Source organism: Lampetra planeri, chromosome 49 (genome assembly GCF_965212315.1).
Source record: "Lampetra planeri chromosome 49, kcLamPlan1.2.h2, whole genome shotgun sequence".
Taxonomy (NCBI): domain Eukaryota; kingdom Metazoa; phylum Chordata; class Hyperoartia; order Petromyzontiformes; family Petromyzontidae; genus Lampetra; species Lampetra planeri.
Genome location: NC_136155.1, coordinates 7673413 through 7692289, shown reverse-complemented (window position 1 = coordinate 7692289; position 18877 = coordinate 7673413). Strand labels below are relative to the sequence as shown.

Below are 18877 nucleotides of genomic sequence, written 5' to 3'. Positions count from 1 at the left end.
ATTCCCCTACTTGTGTTCAAGGATTTAAATGGGCTTCCCCCATCCCATACATCTGTGTGCTACTGGGGTTTTGTCTACACAGTACCCAGGATCTTGAATTCCCTGCCCTAGGAGGTCAGGAACTTGCAGCTGATGGAGATTTTTAAGTCCTAGTTGAAGACCCCCACCTGTTTAAAAAGGCTTCCTCTCTGTAGTTCTCCAGCTTATTTCTTTAGTCTTTCTCTCACCAGTTACTTCTCACTTCTTTTTTTCCATGTATATGCATGGCACTCTGAGATTCATGATTTAAGGGTGCCTTATACATCTAAATAATGTTTACTTGATGCTGGTCAGTGTGGGTTGGGGAAGGGGATACCTCGAACCTGTTCAGATCACTTGGCACCGGTGTTAGCCATGGACGGGAATCGAACTCAGGTTACGGGTTCATCGTGCCAAGTAAAACAGAAATGCGCCACAGTTCCACCCCAAAGGTTAATATGATGCCCCTAGTTTGCGATTATTATTTGATGAAGTTATATTTACAGTATTTTATAAAGGAAACATGCCACATGAGGCCTACCACTTCCTGCAAACGCTAGCTATCCATGATATATATTTTTGTCATACACCCACCTCCACCTAACATAACCAATTAGTTATCCATTGCTGCAACCATATTGGCCACACTGATCAGGCACTGCTGTACTGTATAGGGAAATATTTTCAATTGGGCAAGACTGTGGTTATACATTTGAAAACACAACGAGCCTTAATGATTGCTCGCGTTATTTTGGATAACGTTAAGCGTGTGTGTCTCCGTGTGGTTATCCGCTAAAGGTATTCGAAAGTCCTGCAAGCTAAAAGGTTCACCATCTGTGCCTTATATGAACAGCCAGTTGCCCGGTCGTAATGGGTGAAGCAGTGTGTTGGGCCTTCGTGGGTTAGTTATGCAATCCGACCACGAGTAAGATGAGGAAGAGAGGGGGCGGAAGGAACGTTGATGGTCGCTGGCTTTGTGTTCGTGGTTGGAGATGCGTTGCATCTGTGCGGTGGTTGTGTGGAGCGGTGAGCTACCAACCCCAGCTGCACACAAATTGCCATTCCCTTCCACGGCTAACATTAGTGACTGCGATCTGAACCGGCCCCCTGGACCACTCCATAGGTCGACCCAGCCTTGGTTGCGGTGTGTCTACACATGAGCACCCGCCGTGGTTCAGGCCACTCCACCTCACTTTGGGTTTTTGGTCCGCTCCCACCTGAACAGGTGCAGCACTTTTGTCAAGTACTCCCAGCACTTGTCCCGGCGGTCTATGGAGGCTACCTTGCCGGGGATGGGACCTTTATCTTTAGTGTGTGGAGGGTGGGGGCTATTCTAAGCCCACGCCGCCCACAGCCGATATAAGCCGGGCTGCGTGTGCGGGTTAAGCCTCATTAAAGCTTCCGCTGTACCCCGACCGTGTGGTCTTTCTACGTCGTCGTCGTCGATATTAACACCGCGTTTGTATTGCTTTATCAGCATTGTATTGCTGCAGCTGCAGCTGATGATGATATAGCAGCAGCAGCAGCGTTAGCGACAGCCGGGGTTTAAACAAAAAAACCCGATAGACATTTTTTTGAATCGAGCCGCGGCGATAGATAGCGATGGGCCATGTGTAAAAAAAACCCAAACCGTAACGCGGAAACACACAAACCCCGCCGACACTGTATGCGCTGTTACATTTCGCCGTTCGCGAGACGTGGCGATGGTTTGTTTGGTTTAGCGCTGCGCTTAACACGCGCGCACGCTCAGCGGGTGCTTTAAGCGCTGGTCACCGCGACACGCGTGTTGCTGCTGCTGCTGCCGCTGATGATGATGATGCGCGCTGCTGCTGCCGCCGCTGCGCGCTGCTGATGCATAATGCGGTAGTGGCACGCGATGCACGGTGAATAGCGAGCGACGCTTTGGCGTACGAAAGGGTGGAAATCTAACATCGGTGCGTGACGGGCATGGACCTCGGGGGTTTCTCAATCAGTTCCGAATGATCTCCGTTAGACTCACCATTGTATCACCACCCATAGACGTCTAAAAAAACCAGCGTTGCTCTCGGTATGCCTTAATTGGGGGGGGGGGGAAGACAGAAGCCGACGCTCGCCCGCTAATTAAGCGATTCAAGAGACAAGTCGGAACATGGACGAGACGACGAACGTCTCAAAGGTTCGTGGAGATGCTGGTGGTGGCGGCGCTGATGGTGGTGGTGGAGTCGAACCCGGGGTCCCCTCTGCGTCTGGTGGGCCGAGTGAGCCCCCGTGCGGCCTCTCGCCAGGACACGCCCTGGCGAAACCAGCCCTGGCAGGTGGGTCGGGAGCTGACCAGCCAGCGGGGGGGCCTTCGGTCGACGTTCCGGGAGCCGACCCTCCTCCTCCAAGCGCACATTCGGCCAGCGTCTCGGACGGGGGCCTCTCAAGGGTAACCCCGTCGGCTGGTGTCCCCGTGCCCGACCGGGCGAGAGGACCGTCGGTGGACGACGTTTCGGACGGGGGCCTCTCAAGGGCCGGTGTCCCCGTGCCTGACCGGGCGAGAGGACCGTCGGTGGACGACGTTTCGGACGGGGGCCTCTCAAGGGCCGGTGTCCCCGTGCCCGACCGGGCGAGAGGACCCTCGGTGGACGACGTTTCGAGAGGGGGCCTTGCGGCAGAACATTCGGCCCGTGGCCAGGCGTCCGAGCTCCCGGGAGAACATCCGTGCGGTGTCCCAGGAGGAGGCCACCCGCCCCAAGGCTGGGCAGAGTCGTCCTCGCCAGAGGTGGGGGAGGTGGAGGAGGTGGACTCCGCCGGTGACATGGGGCGCTTCGCGAGGCTCTTTTCGCGTCTGGACGCGGACGGCAACGGGAAGGTGGACATCGACGAGCTCCGTGCCGGACTGCGGCTCGCTGGGTCGGGGCAGCTCATGGAGGGAGTTGACGAGGTGGGTGCGTTATGGGTCTCGGTGACGTTTTAAAGGTTCCTTGGTGGCCGAAGCATACGCGGCACCGTTATGAGCAGAGCCCCCTGCGGCTTGACATATGATAAGTGCGCGTGTCGGTTTAACACGGAGTGGAGGCTTTGGCGGCCAATATTGTTCACAATAAAGGTTTTTGGGGTTTAGATCGCGTAAGTGGAAATGTGTCGTAACCCTCCATCACCCGACACAGCCAATCAGATTTGTCACGTAAACAAAACGCGCCTATTAGTTACTACTTAAGCCCACCGATGTGTTGGAGAGTAAATCCACAACGTTTCTAATTTTGAGTTCGACGTTTCGCTTGTAATTACATCCGGCATCATCAGCTTACACTGACTCATTCGCCCTGCAGACCCAACATCCAGCATCAGTCGCATTTGTTCAAGCACCCACGTTCAGGACTGGTTTCGACGAAACGGGTCTCATCAGCAGTTAAATAAATGCAGCACGCGGTCCTTACCAGCTGTTCGTGGCCACGGCACTCGCATTTAAATGATGGGTCCGCTTATTCAAGGCAAAATAAAAGTAATCTTGCGTATCAACTCCAGTTGTTGTGGAGCTAATGGGTTCAATTCTCACAGCTGGGAAACCTGCGACCCGCGGGGGCGTATGAAGGCAGCGACTTCGGCTCATGGGCCGCTTGAGGTCTCCAACTTGGAAACTATATTTAACCGTCGCTGCCAGAATCGTGGCCTTACTTTTTTTTACTTATGTATGTTGAACTTCTTTCGCACCGTACGTAGCCAACCGTGCTATTCGGTGGTGCGGGGGAAGGACAACAAAACTATTGGTTTCTGTGTGAATTCTAGGTATCTCTGTATGAGTCTATGGTTCTCTGTGTGAGTATGTATGTATGTTTCACTTCTTTCGTACTGTACATAGCCACCCATGCTAATCGGTGGTGTGGGGGAAGGACAACAAACAAAACACTAAAAAGCAGTTGCAAAGAAATCCGTTTTCAATCTAGATGATTTAAAAGTGCATAACTCCTGTGGATTCCTAATATCGGAAGGAAGAGCGTTCCAGACGGTCGCAGGAGCGCGTCTGCAAGTGTGCGATGCGGCGACCGTCTTTGTTCTATGGTGAGCCACAAGCCTCTGTGAGGATGATTGGAGTCCGCGTGATGGTGGTTTATGTTTCTTGACGAGATCGCCGAGGTATCGTGGTTCATTTGTGGCAAGCACTTGTGTGTAATGAGTGCGTTTTTGTGTTAGGCCGAGGTTGGTGACTTGACACAGTATACCTTATGGTGCATATCTGATATTCTTCCCCGGCGAATGATCAAAGAGGTCTCCGGTATTATTACTATGTGGCCAGTGATGCTCTCTGTGCCCATGGTTTGAGAATGGTGGCCGCAAACGCACTGTGGGCTATTTAAAGCGTAGTAGATAGAAGCTGCACTAACCGGGTACAATGTTTTTTGACCTGGCATCTACACCGTGTTTCTAATTTTCTTGCGCTTAGTCACTTGTGTCACAACAGGGGCCTGTTCATACTAGATTGACACACGCACCTTGTTGTGTTTGCGTTGTTACTGGCTAACGCTAAGGTGTGTGCGAATGTGTGGCCTGCCAGATCATTTGAGAGTCCTACTCCGGACCTCCATAAGGCAAAGCGTCCTAACTCCTGGATTAAGTGATACCTGGCCAATCAAGAGGACTTTTAGTCAATGTGTCAGGACTCTGACCTCGCTAAAGTACCGTGAAATTATTAGCTGGTGTTTCAGGACTCAAAAATGCAAGAGGACATTTATTAATTAACTATACGTTGAGGATCTGTCTGTCTGTGGCCAAATCACCATACATTTTGTGCCATCTCATAAGCTGTGGGGCTAAGCCTGCTTCGTACTGTATTTGGATGGGAGAATACGTGGATTCTTATTCAGTGGCTGAATAATTGCTTATTTGGAAAGCAATAAAGGCTCGAAGGTGTTTTTTTCCCCTATTCAGTAATGTCAATACCATGGCGTGGCTTGCATGGAATTAAAGTTCCATTCCTGACCAAATTTTAATTATAAGTGTTGGTCAGAAAAAATGTTGAGAATTGGATATTCAAAGTACGTACTGTACCCCCAGGCTAACCCTGCTTTAATGTATTCATTGATATAGTTATTGCTGCATCCATGCAATTGTAGTGCTGTAGTTAATAATTGCAGATCTCGGTAGCTAAGCAGGTTTGAGCCTGGTTAGCGCTTGCATGGGTCACAGTCATATACCGTACTCACAGGTTATCATAGGGATTTTGGTTTTATATTTCAGGCATCAGAACAACCTATTGTACTGTACTTATCACATAACTAGGCCCTCTATCTTTAACCCGAACTGAACAGTGTGCTGAAGAATTGTCAAAGAACCCCTACAAACACACCGACTATTTCTAACTATTTTACTATTTTTATTTTACCAGGTAAAGCTCACTGAGCTATGTGGCTCTTTTTTCAGAAACCGACCTGGCCACAAACGATAGCTCAATGAAGTGGCTTATCATGTGGACATTTATAGCAGCCAAATGCTCTAAACGCATGTTTCTAAATGTGGAGGGAAAAACTGGAGGACCCAGATAAAAATCCACGCGACCATGGGGAGAACATGCAAACTCCAAATATACAGCAGGCGTCATGGTCAGGATCGAACCCACGACTTCCTGTATACTAGACGAGGTAGTTGCCATCTTGCCACAGCGGCTTTCCCACTTGAATCGGGGAAGCCCTCATGCAACAGTGGATTGTGTAGTTAATGATTAGCACGCAAAAACGAGGTCCAATTGAATCCTAATGTCATGTGTGACTTTTTGAACTTTGAGTTTAGAAGGTTTTAACAGCCCCACTTAACAAAAAGATAGGATGGATGCATTGCTGTGAATAGATTGCTATTGCCGTCTTTAGATGTTGACCAGCGTGGTTAAAGTATGGCCAATTAACCCCCACAACCACATGGTATGCAGTGGATTAACAAAAGGGTTGTTTGTGTACATGTACCCTGAACCACAAAATACAGTACAGTAAATACCCATAGTTGGCAAATATCTTTTAATAAATCCACTGCGTGCATTGCATTTGATCTGGTAACCATGGATTTGTGTTTTTTTTTACTTGTGTCCCACAAGTCAGGCATCGCCTCGATCCATGTAGAAGCATTCATCAACAAATACAGTCATGGACTTTGGAATGTCGCCGGGCAGGCTGCTGTGGGCAGGAATTGAGACTGGGGTCTACGGCTGGATGGATGCCACGCAATTCCAGTCGGTCGGATTTAAGAGAAGTGTTTTTTATCACTTTGATCTCAGAGCAGCGTGTGCCGCTGAACGGGAGGTGATGGGTGGGGCTTGGTTGACTGGCATTGGCATACTCTGTCACATGCCGCGGGGCCTGGAATAGGGGTTTCCTGCCTTCGGGAGGCAGGATGTTGGCGCGCGCCATAATTTTTGAAGAGTCCTGAGTAATCAACAATAATGACGAACGAAATTGACAATTTGTCCAAACCCTACAGGATAGTGCGTCGATGGGCGACTATCATGCTTAAAACGGGTGTTATAGGCTGCTTCTGATATGTTACTTCAGTGCAGATAAATACATTGTTGTAACTGTACAGGATGGTCCAGAAGTCTTGTGACCCCCAATTAATTGACCCCGAACATGTTTTGACTTTGCATATTAATTTCTGTTTTAATTTTTTTGTCGAGAATTAAATGGGGGTCACAAGACATCTGGACCACCTTGTACTTCTGTGCCTTCTCATCTCTGATCCCCTCCCTTACCAAACTGCATTGACCAGCGTGGTGAAGTACTAATGTACATAATAGGGTAAACATTTTTGGGTTAGCTTGCATTAATATAAATGTGTCGTTAAACCCGCCACCACCTGACACAGCCAATTCGTCACGAGTGCAGCCCACTGGGTGTGTTGGAGAGTAAACCCACAACATTTATAACACACCAGTATGCTGAACTAGTAACGAATTGCCATGTTCTGTTTACGTGACAAACCTTACTAATTGTTTGTGTCAGGTGGTGGCGGGTTTAGCGACACATTTATATTCACATGATCTAACCCAACAAAAACTCCCTCTATTATGGATAATATTAGTCGCGTGTTAAACCTACTGCTGTACAGTCATATAACCCTCTGGCGGTGTGGGGAAGCCCGCGTCCACGCGTCCATCAGTAAATTGATAAGAGGGCCGTGCATGGACATCTTTTACTCCTGAAGCGCATTGAAATAGCCCTTTTGGTGTGTTTTTTGTCACCCAGGTACTATAATAATGTTGACATGCGCAGGCACGTGCCCTTGTGTGCCCTAACCAGATGTGGCTGCAGCCCTCGTCATGTCCATGTGGGTCTGCAGGCTCGCAGGAGGTTGCTGGGCCCTGCTCTGAATTTTAAGTCTGCTGCGGTTGCTGCTGCACTGTATTGTTTATGGCGCCGCGCCTGTGGACTCTTACCAATAGCCCCGCAAGCAAGAATCAATGCCGAACGATGCTGATAATCAATGTAGCTGTTCAAGAGGTATCGTGGAGACTTGGAGATAGCCACTCTTAAGACAAGTGTTCTTAGTGTAACTGAGACGTGGTAAGCGGAATACATATGGATAAGGAAACAAACACAAGTCAATGACGTGATATTGATTGTTAAGGACAGTAAGCAGCCTTGGAGAACAGAGCTACGGAAGAAATGATAATTATGGCCGGTAGACGAGATTGGCGATGGAAAGGTGTCCAAACGAGGCAATGTGCTTAAGTGGGTGACCCCTGCAGAGACTAAGCATTGAGCTCCGTTCACGTAGTGGGGAGGGAGGGCGCCACAGTGGCGAGATGTTAACTACCTCGCCTGGTATACAGGAGGTTGTGGGTTCAATCCCAACCCTGACACCTTGAATTTTCTTCCCATGGTCACGTGGATTTTTCTCCGTGTCCTCCGGTTTTCCCCTCCACATTTAGAATCATGCTTTTAGAGTGTTTGGTTGCTATGCTATACATTTCCACATGATAAGCCACTCCATTGAGCTATCATGTGGCCAGATTGCTTCTGAAAATAGCTATATAGCTCAGTGGGCCTTACCTGGTCAAATAAAAAAAATTGTTTAGTAGTTTTAGGTTAGTTTATAAGTGCACGAGTGAGATAGAATGTGACACTTCATGCCTGTGAGGGATGGTGACAGCGGTGTGAGGCCTTCATCCAGGAGTGAATAGATTATGGTTAAGTGGCTGTATCAAAGGAACTCTCAAAAGTTACCAATCTACATGCACAATCGCATCTCGTATGGTGGCGTACTATGCGTTGGCCACTCTGAAGCTGTTTGGTTACATCCGGTTGCATTTCTCGTATTGAGAAATCTCTAACGGGCAGCCTGATTTGAAAGATGAAGGTGCTATTTATGAAAATAACCCCATGGTTTTAAAGTGCGGAAATATGCCACGGTTACATAAATCTGAGCTGTTTGAATGAAAAGCTCCCAATACTCTGGCCCTTCAGGCGACAGAGTGCTTTGTCAAAATCTACAAAGCATGTTGAAGTCTGCTGCTGCTGCCTTTGGCCTTTGAGGATTGACATAAAGATGGCATTTCCGTGACACTAAAACAGATGAGAGTAGTATAATGCATGCAGAGGTGCTTTCTAGACGGCAAAATGTGCAATTGTTACCATTGCATCAGTCCTCCCGCCGTGTCACGTGACCTGGTATTGGTTGCATAACTCCCACAGCCCTGTTTCAGACCACCAAATTGTAAAAAATTGTGGCCGTATCATTTAAGGCAGCAACTATATAGTATGTATAGTTGTTATGTATAACAACGATATACCAGTTCTGTCCTTGTTAGGAATCATAATCGCAGTGTGGCCATAATTGTCGACCGCTGCTGCTGCCTTGTGCTGCTTTATAGGGAAAACGTCCTCGCCGATAATCAGGATAGAGTTTGGCACTGCCTCGGGGCAACACTTCAACCACTTTGAATACTTTCTGCAGATTATGAGACAACTATCGGTCCGAAAAGAACTTCTTTGTAATTTGTTGCTGCTGCTGAAACTCCTTAGAAGTTTCAGTTTTCAGTTTCATTTATTTGGTATAGCCATGTGAGCCATTCGGCTCTTGAATCGGATGCAACCGCAACAAACAAAAAACAAAAACATGAACAAGAAAACATCTTAAAGTGACTATGCGCAAACAGAAAAATCCAGGAAAAAACTGCAAAATCTTCCAGAAAAAAAGCACCGTACACCAACGCTGTGCAAAAATCCCATTGGGATGCAAGTCAATAGAAAACACCTCTTCAACTGTAATCGTCAGCTCACAGTGCACCAGTAAAACAATGAATGAATGAATACACCCATCAGCTGTTTGCACACCACTCTGAACTCTTTAAGTTGTGTGTTATAGCTTGGCTCGCCTACCAGTTTGTAAAAATAAAAACCGCAACTTGACTTTTCCTCTTAATTGCTTTCGTTTCTAAGCAGCTTCTCCATGTGGATAAAATTTGGGAGTGTTACTCTATAGCCAGAACAACAAGCACTTCGTTTGAATACATGTGTTTTGGATACATGGCCTTGTTTACTGATGCTTGAAGGTTAGGTGTGGTATGTGTGCATGTTTGTGCACATTGCACTTAGAATGATGATCATTTACAGCCTAAACCCACTGCTGGTTGAAGGCTGACCCATGCCATGTCAGTCAAGGAGAATGTTTGACCATACTTCACCATGCTGGTCAATGGGGGTTGGTGAGTGGGGTGGGGGGACTAAGGACTGGTCCAGACATCTCTCGCCACTGATGTTGGTCATGGCCGGCTTCATAGTGCAGCACGCTAACCACTACGCCACCGCTTATACATACCGTACAAGTGTGTCATGGGATGTACTCGTGAAACTAATCCATTTCACTTCTACTTGAGGTACGTACACCTAGCCTGGCACAAGCATGATGCTCCCACTTAGTGGCATATGGCAGACGCGTGCGTATATGACCCGTGTATTGCATTTTAAAACACTGTGATGTGTTCCCTTGCTTGTGTGTGACATTTGCTCTTGTCAGTATATGGGACGTGTCTGTATGGCAGAGTATTCTCGTGTGCCTGTTTCATTTTGTCTTTGTGTATGGGGAGCGGTGGTGTAGCAGTCGGCGCGCCGCGCTACGAACCCGGCGACCCCGGTTCGATTCCTGCTCACGGTCAACACCAGTGACGATTATTTGAACCGGCCCTGGGCCTCCCCGAGGTAAACTCAGCCTCAAATGAATACCTGGTGCGATGTGTAACATCGCCACTGCGGGTTCTGGCCACCCACCCTCTCGTGTACCGGGCCGATTTTCATAGGTGCTCGCTAACAGCCCTTGCCCCAACAGTCTGTTAAGGCAATGCTTGTCTTTGTGTGTGTATGTATGCCAGCTGGTGGGCTGTTACACCTCGTGTGTCTGTTGTACACGCGAGCAGCGTGTGTTGAACTTGAGCACGGATATGACGGACTTGCAAATCACCGGGAATGCGGCCGATCTTGTCAGATCTCGAAAGCCAAGCAGGTTTGAGCTTGGATTGTACTTGGCTGGGTCACCACCGCGGGCAATGGACAAGCAGAGTGGGCGTTGCGAGCAGCAGAGGGCGGTGCAGCAATAATCCCGTTCTTTTCCCACTTTGACCAAAGCAAATTGACCAGCGTAGTGAAGTATGGTCAGATATCTTTCAGTATGGTCAGATATCTTTCAGTATGGTCAGATATCTTTTAAAGCCCCCCCCCCACCCAAGGTGTTGGGAGGACCCTCATCCAGCAGTGGAATGACAACATCGTGCTGTACGTGCAGTGGACTCACCGCCAGCGCTGAGACTCACTGCCCTGTACACGCATATATCAACTTAAGGGGGGCACAGTTCACACGAGTGGGCATGAGGCCCGATGACAGGCAATGATGCTGCTGCTACATCACGCGTGAGATGTCCGCACGAGCGATTGGGCTATTTAATCAGAATCACAATCGGATTATTTGTTTATGCTGGAGGAATCTGATGAGCTATGAAGCTATTTTTCAGAGATGTCCAGTAGGCGCGGGTAACAACGTTACAACAACACACAAGCACGATCGGAGTTCAAAGTATAGTAAAAGGTAAGCAAATAATAATAAAACTAATCTTTTATTTGACCAGGTAAAGCCCACTGAGCTATTAGCTTATTTTTCAGAAGTGACCTGACCACAAATGATAGCTCAACGAAGTGGCTAATCGCGTGGAAAACTTATCGAGCCAAATACTCTAAACGCACGTTTCTAAATGTGGAGGGAAGAACCGGAGGGCCGGAGAAAAATCCACGCGACTACGGGAAGAGAGAGACACGCAAACTCCAAATACACAGCAGGCGTCAGGGTTGGGATCGAACTCACGACCTCCTATATACCAGGCGAGGTAGTTAACATCTCGCCATGGGGAAGAGAGACACACAAACTCCAAATACACAGCAGGCGTCAGCGTTGGGATCGAACTCACGACCTCCTGTATACCAGGCGAGGTAGTTGACCTCTCGCCGCCGTGACGCCCCAGTGCAAGTGGCAACACTGCAGGCCTGTATATGCACACATCAAATTACACATACTGGAGTGAAAATGTCAAACGGGGGGGGGGGGGGGGGATCTCCTTGCTCACATGAGCAGTTGGGTGGCACTCATATACGTGGCCCTGAGCCAGTGGTGGAAATTCCACATTGCCATGGTGGGGTTCAATAATTGCATCTGGAATACATTTGAGACGTATTACAGTTGTGCTGCTGTTTGACTTTACAGTACTGTCCAGTGAATTGGTGGTGTTGCTGTGCAGTACAGTGACAGAGTGGCGTCACTGTAGCGTCGTGATAACCATGCTGCAGCCTGAGCCTGGCAACTTGAGCTGGGTTCACGGACGACGGATAACCTCGGCCGTAAGTGATATCCGAATCGGTTCTCAGCCCCTCGCCATCACCGACTTGAATTGCGAAGGGTTGGTCCAGCATCGCCCATGACTCTGGTGGGATGGGGAAGGCTTCATCCAGCAGTGGATTTTGAAGGGGCTGTAAACATCACAGTGAAACCCTCCAGTATATGGAGGTGGATCCAGGTTTTGTGTTTATCCACTTAGCTTGCTCCTGATATCCTGGCAGTCATCTACAGAGTAAACACGCACCACAGGATAAATTTGCTCTTCTTGTTTGTTGATAACCAAACATTAATTGTGTGCGCAATTATGATTGTTTGCATATTGCTCTTTGGGGGCACAGGTGATGGGAGAAGGAGATATTGTGATGGCAACAATGTGTTTCACTAAATTTTTCAGTTCGTTATGCTACGCTCGTTAGCGATGATGATGGTGGTGGTAAAGTGTTTTCATCCTCACTTTAAAACATCTTTTCGAGGTGATTGAACGTTAACACGTACTGCGTATTTTCGTAACTCATCGGTGTTCTCTACGTTTGTGTCGCCCTGAACGTTCATCAACGGTCCAATTATTCTGAGCGCGATGGGATAATGTTCAGCGTGACATTTTTCAAAGGTCAGCATTGGTGTTAGGCCCCAGCGTAAGTTCATGGAATGTAACGGATATTCTCCGCTTAATATTTTTTTAAAATTTCGCTGAGGTTGGCTTGCGGGCGACGTTCCTATTAATAGCGCCGCTTGCCCTGTGCTGCGTGCGGATGTGCGGCTTCTGTGGAGAGTTGCGTCGGTTAAAGCTTTTGACGACAAATCGAATGTTCTTTTCGAGCATTTCAGGAAATCCTTTGGCTTGTTCTTCGGAACTGCAGCAAACAGACATCAAGTAAACACGGCGACGTCTACGCCCGCCCAAGTTGACCTGAGGTGGATTCCCATCCGTGTGCTTACGTTCTTACGTGCGCTATGAAATCTAACCGAGTGACTGACAATTTGCTTTTCGTGGAGTGCTCTAGCCCCTTTGGTGCAGTTGATCGGCATGACCCAGAACTCCAGGACACGTTGCTTTAGTGCCGTGTGGTGCCTGGGTTTTGTTTCGCATTCGTGTTGACTGCTGTCAACATTTTCCTGCCTTGTCATGCAGCAATATGGCTCATTCTTCTGGGTTTTTTTTGTCCAGGGAAGCTGAGTCACAGGTGATTTTTTGCTTTTAGGTTGCATGTCCGTATGTTGAACTTCTTTCGCACCGTATGTAGCCAACCGTGCTCATCGGACGTGCGGGGGAAGGGCAACAAGCTCAACACAACAAAGCAGTTCTAAAGGAATTTGTTTTCAATCGAGATGATTTAAAAGTGCATAGCTCCAGTCGCTTCCTAATATCGGAAGGAAAATCGTTCCAGACGGCTGCAAAAGCGCATCTGAAAGCGCGCGATGCAGTGACCGTCTTTGTTCGATGGCTAGCCAAAAGCCTCTGCGAGGATGACCGGAGTTCGCAACTAGCTTGTGATGCTAGTTGAGAGGCAAACTAGTGGTGCAGTGATTTGCTATGAACTCAGCAATCTCAGTTTGATTCCCAGCTATGGATAATATTGGTGGTGAGTGGTTTATTGAACCGCAACCCCAAATCGTGGCAGGTCATTGAATCGCTAAGGGGGTGGGTTGACACGTGCATTATGCCTTTGCTCAAGAGACTTAGACGCAGCGTTGGTGGATCATGTAGAAATGTTGGATGTAGGATGCTATACTGCAGGAATCCGGTGAGCTCTAAAGCTCTCCATTACATGTACACATGCAGCCCTTCTCTCAGTCCGCTTGTGGATGAGTGCCGCCCCAAACTGTGCAGGTTTTTGTGGCCGTACTTCACCTTACTGATTCGTGTGGCTTGGTGATGGTCTGGTGATCATAGACATTGTAGCATTGAAGTATGTAGCTGCACTCCCCTCTACATTGGCCTGCAACAGTTCACTGCAGGATGAGGGCCTCCACACACCGTGTGGATTGTGGGGGCTATTTGACCATACTTCACCGTGCTGGTCAGTGCGGTTTGGTGAGCATAGAGGTTAGAGCATAGTTCAGTACAACAATGGATTTGTTGCTACACTGCCCCCGACTGACAACGCAGGTCCACTGCAGCTCTACGACACCTGTTATGCATGGTGGTCGCCTATCCAGGCACTGTGCGGACTCGGTAGAGCTTAGCTTCCGAGATCTGTCGAGATCGGGCGAATTTGGTTATAGGCAGTGTGAGCAAACGAAGCACTACATTGGAAACGTTCACTGATCGTTAATCTATTAATGGGTCAATTGCTCACGGCTTGCAATATTCATGAGGAGGTATTACGGAGTGCAGTTCACTCGGCCTCCTGCTGTGCACAGCGTTCGCTCTAACACACTGGCAACGCTGCAAAACTTCTGCATCAATTATTCATCAAAATATTATATCAGATCTGTGCCATTCGTACAGCACAAGGCTACCATGAAGGCACTGTGCTTCGCGAATGATTGTGTCATCTTGCAGTCATTTTAAAGCAGGTGGCAATGTTGCTATATGTTTTTTTTGCCCCAAATATGCCGGGACTCCATGCTCCAGTGAGTTTGTTTAGCCAGGTGTGTGGTTGGTGAGTCATTTCGGAAAATCTGGACCATGACACCAGCCCACACGTGGACTACTTCTTCTCTTCATTTGATATCGCAGGATCATTCATGTCCACAGTGAAGCAGACGGTACGCATTTGGGAGTTATTGATACACCCGCGGTATTAACCAGGGCGGCCGGTGGGCTCGAACCGCGAACCTTCGCGACAAACGACAAACTCTCTGCCTCTCGGCTGTGTCGCCACCAATTATTCAGGCCTGTTAATAAAATCGCAGGCCTGGATGTTTTGAATGTCATTTTCTGGGCCGGTGCAGACACCGGCGTGTATATATTTGTTCTCTATTGCAGTGATCATGTTGCAGGAGAAGCAATGCGTTTGCACTAAGTTATTATAAATAGCAGCTCGGCGTGCGCTAATGTGAGTTTAAAACTCTCCGCGTGCTGCAACGTAGTCGTGAGTTACTCTGCAGCAGGGACGTGTCTGTATGGCGGCCAGCATTTGTAACACATGACACGTGTCGTATTTAAAGAGGCGTCTAAATGTGTGCTTAACGTGGGCTGGGTGTTTGTGTACGTCGAACGCGTGCGCCTTGTCAGCCCTTCGGCCGGGTGGTCGGTCGGGAGTTGGCTACTTGCTTGCTGGCTTGCGTGCGTTTTCACCCAAACTGCATTGTTCCCCTAAAAAAGAATGGCCTTCACGGATGAAATAAATAAATAAATAAATGCTTAAATGTCAAAACATTATCTTTAACGCCCACCCTGCAGGAAAGCACAAACCGTCTTGGCGAGCTTATACACCAGTGGTTTAAAAAAAAGTATTTATTATATCTCAATGAGACCCCTGGACAGAGCGCAAACCACGACGCAGGGAGGGGGTACAGAAACGTAGGTCGCGGACTTCTGTGCTCCTGGGTTTCGAGCGTGTTATGAAACTGTTTTTGGCTTAAGGAGAGAAGCACAGGTAATTCATTGCTCCCTGGTCCACATTCGGTCTGCACAAAGAGCGACATTCCTGTTCACGTCCTTGACTTTCTTTGCGATTTTATGATCTTTGGATGACCGGCTGTGAGGATGTGTTAATCACTACTGTGTTTATGTGTGTGTGTGTTCTTGCCATTGGAGAGACACATGCGGCCGGGTGTGGTGTTGGCCAGCCATCCTCCTCGTGTGCTGTGCCGGCCTTCATAGGTGCTCCTTAACAGCACTTGCTACAACAGTCTGTTACAGGCTATACGGGGGATCTTTGTCTTTATTCTTGCCTATGACCGGTGACCCAAAATGTTCCAAATCTCAGCAAATCTCAGAATCTTAATAAGCCTGGACAGTGCTTTGATTGGTGACCACCAGGCAGACATTGGAGTGGGATGGGTGGCTGTGGAGCTGTGTTACATGCTGGTTAGCAGACAGGAGTGCACGAAAATCCATTGTTGTACTGTACTCTTAGGTTCCCACGTGGATACTCACTGACTTTACAAGACAAAGATCCCCCGTATAGACTGTTGGGGCAAGTGCTGTTAGTGAGCACGTATGAGGGCCAGAACGGCACACGAGGGGTTGGGTGGCCAGTACCACGCCCGGCTGCCTTTGTCTCCCCGAGTGGCGATATTTACACACCGCACCAGGTACTCATTTAAGGCTGAGTTGAACTAGGAGAGGCCCAGGACCAGTTCAGATCATTGTCACTGGTGTTGGCCGTGAGCGCAGTGCACTAACCGCTACACTGCCGCTACATTGCCTTTACCAACCCCTACTGACCAGCATGGTGAAGTATGGTTAAATAACGTCATGACCTGCACAGCGTGCGAAGGACTTCATCCAGCAGTGCCTTAATAAAAAAGCTGTACATATATACTTTTTAATCATAAACTGCTTTATGTAATGGCGGTTATTGGAATTGTGGTGTGTGCATAATATAGGTAATAAATTCTGACCTTGAATGCACTCTATCGCATTGGATCTCACAAGCTAAACGGTGTCGAGACTGGGGAACTGTTTGGTAATACCAGGTGCTGGAGGTTTGCGCTGCGAGGCAGCCGAGAGAGGGCGGTACAGCAATTGTTTCTGTAATCCATGTGGAGCTTTGAGTGTCATACCCCCTTCGTACGTGAGGCGCATCTTCCCTGTACTCCGGCTTGCACCCACAAGCCAAACTTTCACGAATGGATTTGGCCATTCATCCCAATGCTTGAGACTTGTTGAGGCCTTCCCGGGGAAGCAGATGGTGACCGGTTAACTGATCGCTCAATCTTAAGGTTGTGAGTTCAACACCAATTCGGGGATCGACTCATCCACAGTCCCTTTGGGTTCAGTGAAATAATTGCCAGCAGTGGTTGTGCTGTGGATGATGTGTTTCCTCTCGTTCACCAGTGTCCTCTTATCAGCCATCATCTCTTCTAGCGATGTGTTCTAGCCAAGCCCACTTAACTTTCCTTGACACTCGGTGTGATGTCTCTGACTTCCGTTTGTTCTCTGATCCACGTTCTCCTCTCGCTGTTTCTCATTTGTAATTCCAAGCACACACACGCACACACCTCACCACGCTTCCGTTTTTGTTTTCTCTGTCCACCTTTGCACGCGATGCCTGACGCAGCGTTGCCGTCAGTGCCTTTTAAATAGTTCCGTGAACAGAAACGCACATCGCAAAGCTTTGTGGAAAATCATGCATGTGCGTGATCGTTCTTCCCCATTTCAGGAGATACTGCGCGTTGGAGACACGAACCGAGATGGGCAGCTCGACTTTGAGGAGTTTGTGCGGTACGTGAAGCAGCACGAGAAGAAGCTGTGGCTCACGTTCAAGAGCCTGGACCGGAATAACGATGGTACGTGGCGGTTCGTGCCGTGTCTCCACGTTCACAGTAGGGCGCCGTGGTGGCGAGATGTTAACTACATCGCCTGGTAGGCAGGAGGTCGTGAGATTGATCCCGACCCTGACGCCTGTATATTTGGAGATTGCGTGTTCTCCCCGTGATCGCGTGAATTTTTCTCCGGGTCCTTTGGTTTTCCCTTCACATTTAGAATCAACGTGCGTTTAGAGTATTTGGCTACGATACATTTCCACGTAAAGCCACTTTGTAGAACTATCGTTTGTGATAACCAGATCGCTTCTGAAAAAAGAGCTGTACAGCTCAGTGGGCATTACCTGATCAAATAAAAAAAAGTTTAGAGTAATAGTCACACGAGCGTTGAGTGGCGCTTGTTCCTGCTTGTGCTCGTATGAGGTAGGAGATGCTCCAATTTACTTTCCATGGTGCCTGTGATCACTGTTGAATCAACGTTGACGTATCTGTCCATATTACATGTCTTTCCATCTGTAACGTGGGGTCACGATAACAGTTACAGGTGATCCAAAGTAAAATCAATGTTCGTATAAAGTTGTGTTGCTATGAAGGCCTCCTATAGGAAACGGGCCAAATTGCTCAAAAAGCCTTGCCTAAAACGTAGCCATCAAAAGCAGTGTTCAATGGATTATTCTTGCTGGTCTTGAGTCGTTGGCGGAGATCCAACATTCCTATGACAAGCCTTATAACCGAATCGCTCAGAATGTGTCCGAGCTCATCAGATCCCGGACGCTAAGCAGGGTTGAGTCTGGATAGTGCTTGTGTGGGCTCACCACTCTGCATGTCACAGTTGTTATAGGCTGCTGTTGGGCTACGTAGTGGGCAGCAATGAGGCAGTGGAGAAAAACACATTGTGGTCCTGTGCTGTGCTGCCACGTCTGTGCTTCCTCACCGTCGCCAACCCTCACTGACTTAATGTGGTGAAGTATGGTCAAACAGCCCCCCATGATCCACGTGGTGTATTTCTCTATGCAGGTGAAGCGATGATTCGTGATATATTGAACTCTTTATCAGGTGACAATGTCCACGTATTCTGATCCGTATTTCAGAGCAGGTAACGTGCTCCGGTTAAAAAGTTTCTTCTTTAGACGCAGTGGTGTGTCGCGTATCATGAGTAAGTTTTGGTTCACCGCGGAGACGGAGCGATGAAATCAGCTGGTGCGCCGTGAGAGCTGTTGACGGCTTGGGGGGAGGCCTTCATCCGGCAGTGGGTACATCGCGGGAGATGACGAAGCTCGTACACGAATACACGCGCGAGGCGAAACCCAACGCAAATGAGACCTGAGTAACGCAATGGTTTACAATGCCAGTATCAATAATGTAATAACGTGCAATTCTATGCCAGTTGTTACTTCTTCCATTCCGGTCTCTCAAACACTCCGCCACACGTAATGATCGTAAACTAACCTGCTAGTTATTCAGCATTTACACACAGGCTTGGTTACGCACACACGAAAGGCCCTCTGTCATTCCACTGTTGTATGAGGTCCTTCTCACACCGCATGGATTTTGTTTTTATTTTGTAAAGGCAGGGGGAGGGGGGTATAGCAGTAAAGTATAATGATTTCACTGCACACGCTTGGCACATAGACTAAAATCTCTGCCTTGTTAA

At 48.3% G+C, this 18877-nt stretch overlaps 1 protein-coding gene across 3 annotated transcripts in view; it reads left to right on the top strand.

The window, feature by feature from the left end:
• The first annotated feature begins 240 nt into the window (after positions 1–240).
• Positions 241–18877, top strand: part of LOC144733931 (mitochondrial adenyl nucleotide antiporter SLC25A25-like) — a 52661-nt gene continuing 34024 nt past the window's right edge. For 2 of the 3 annotated variants that reach the window (XM_078615951.1, XM_078615950.1), the window contains exons 1-2: positions 242–2923; positions 17121–17247. In XM_078615951.1, the coding sequence (XP_078472077.1) occupies positions 2147–2923; positions 17121–17247 (904 nt within the window). In that variant the 5' untranslated portion in view covers positions 242–2146. Of the gene's footprint in view, positions 2924–17120; positions 17248–18877 lie in introns of all 3 variants that reach the window. The other variant, XM_078615952.1, reaches the window with a different exon arrangement.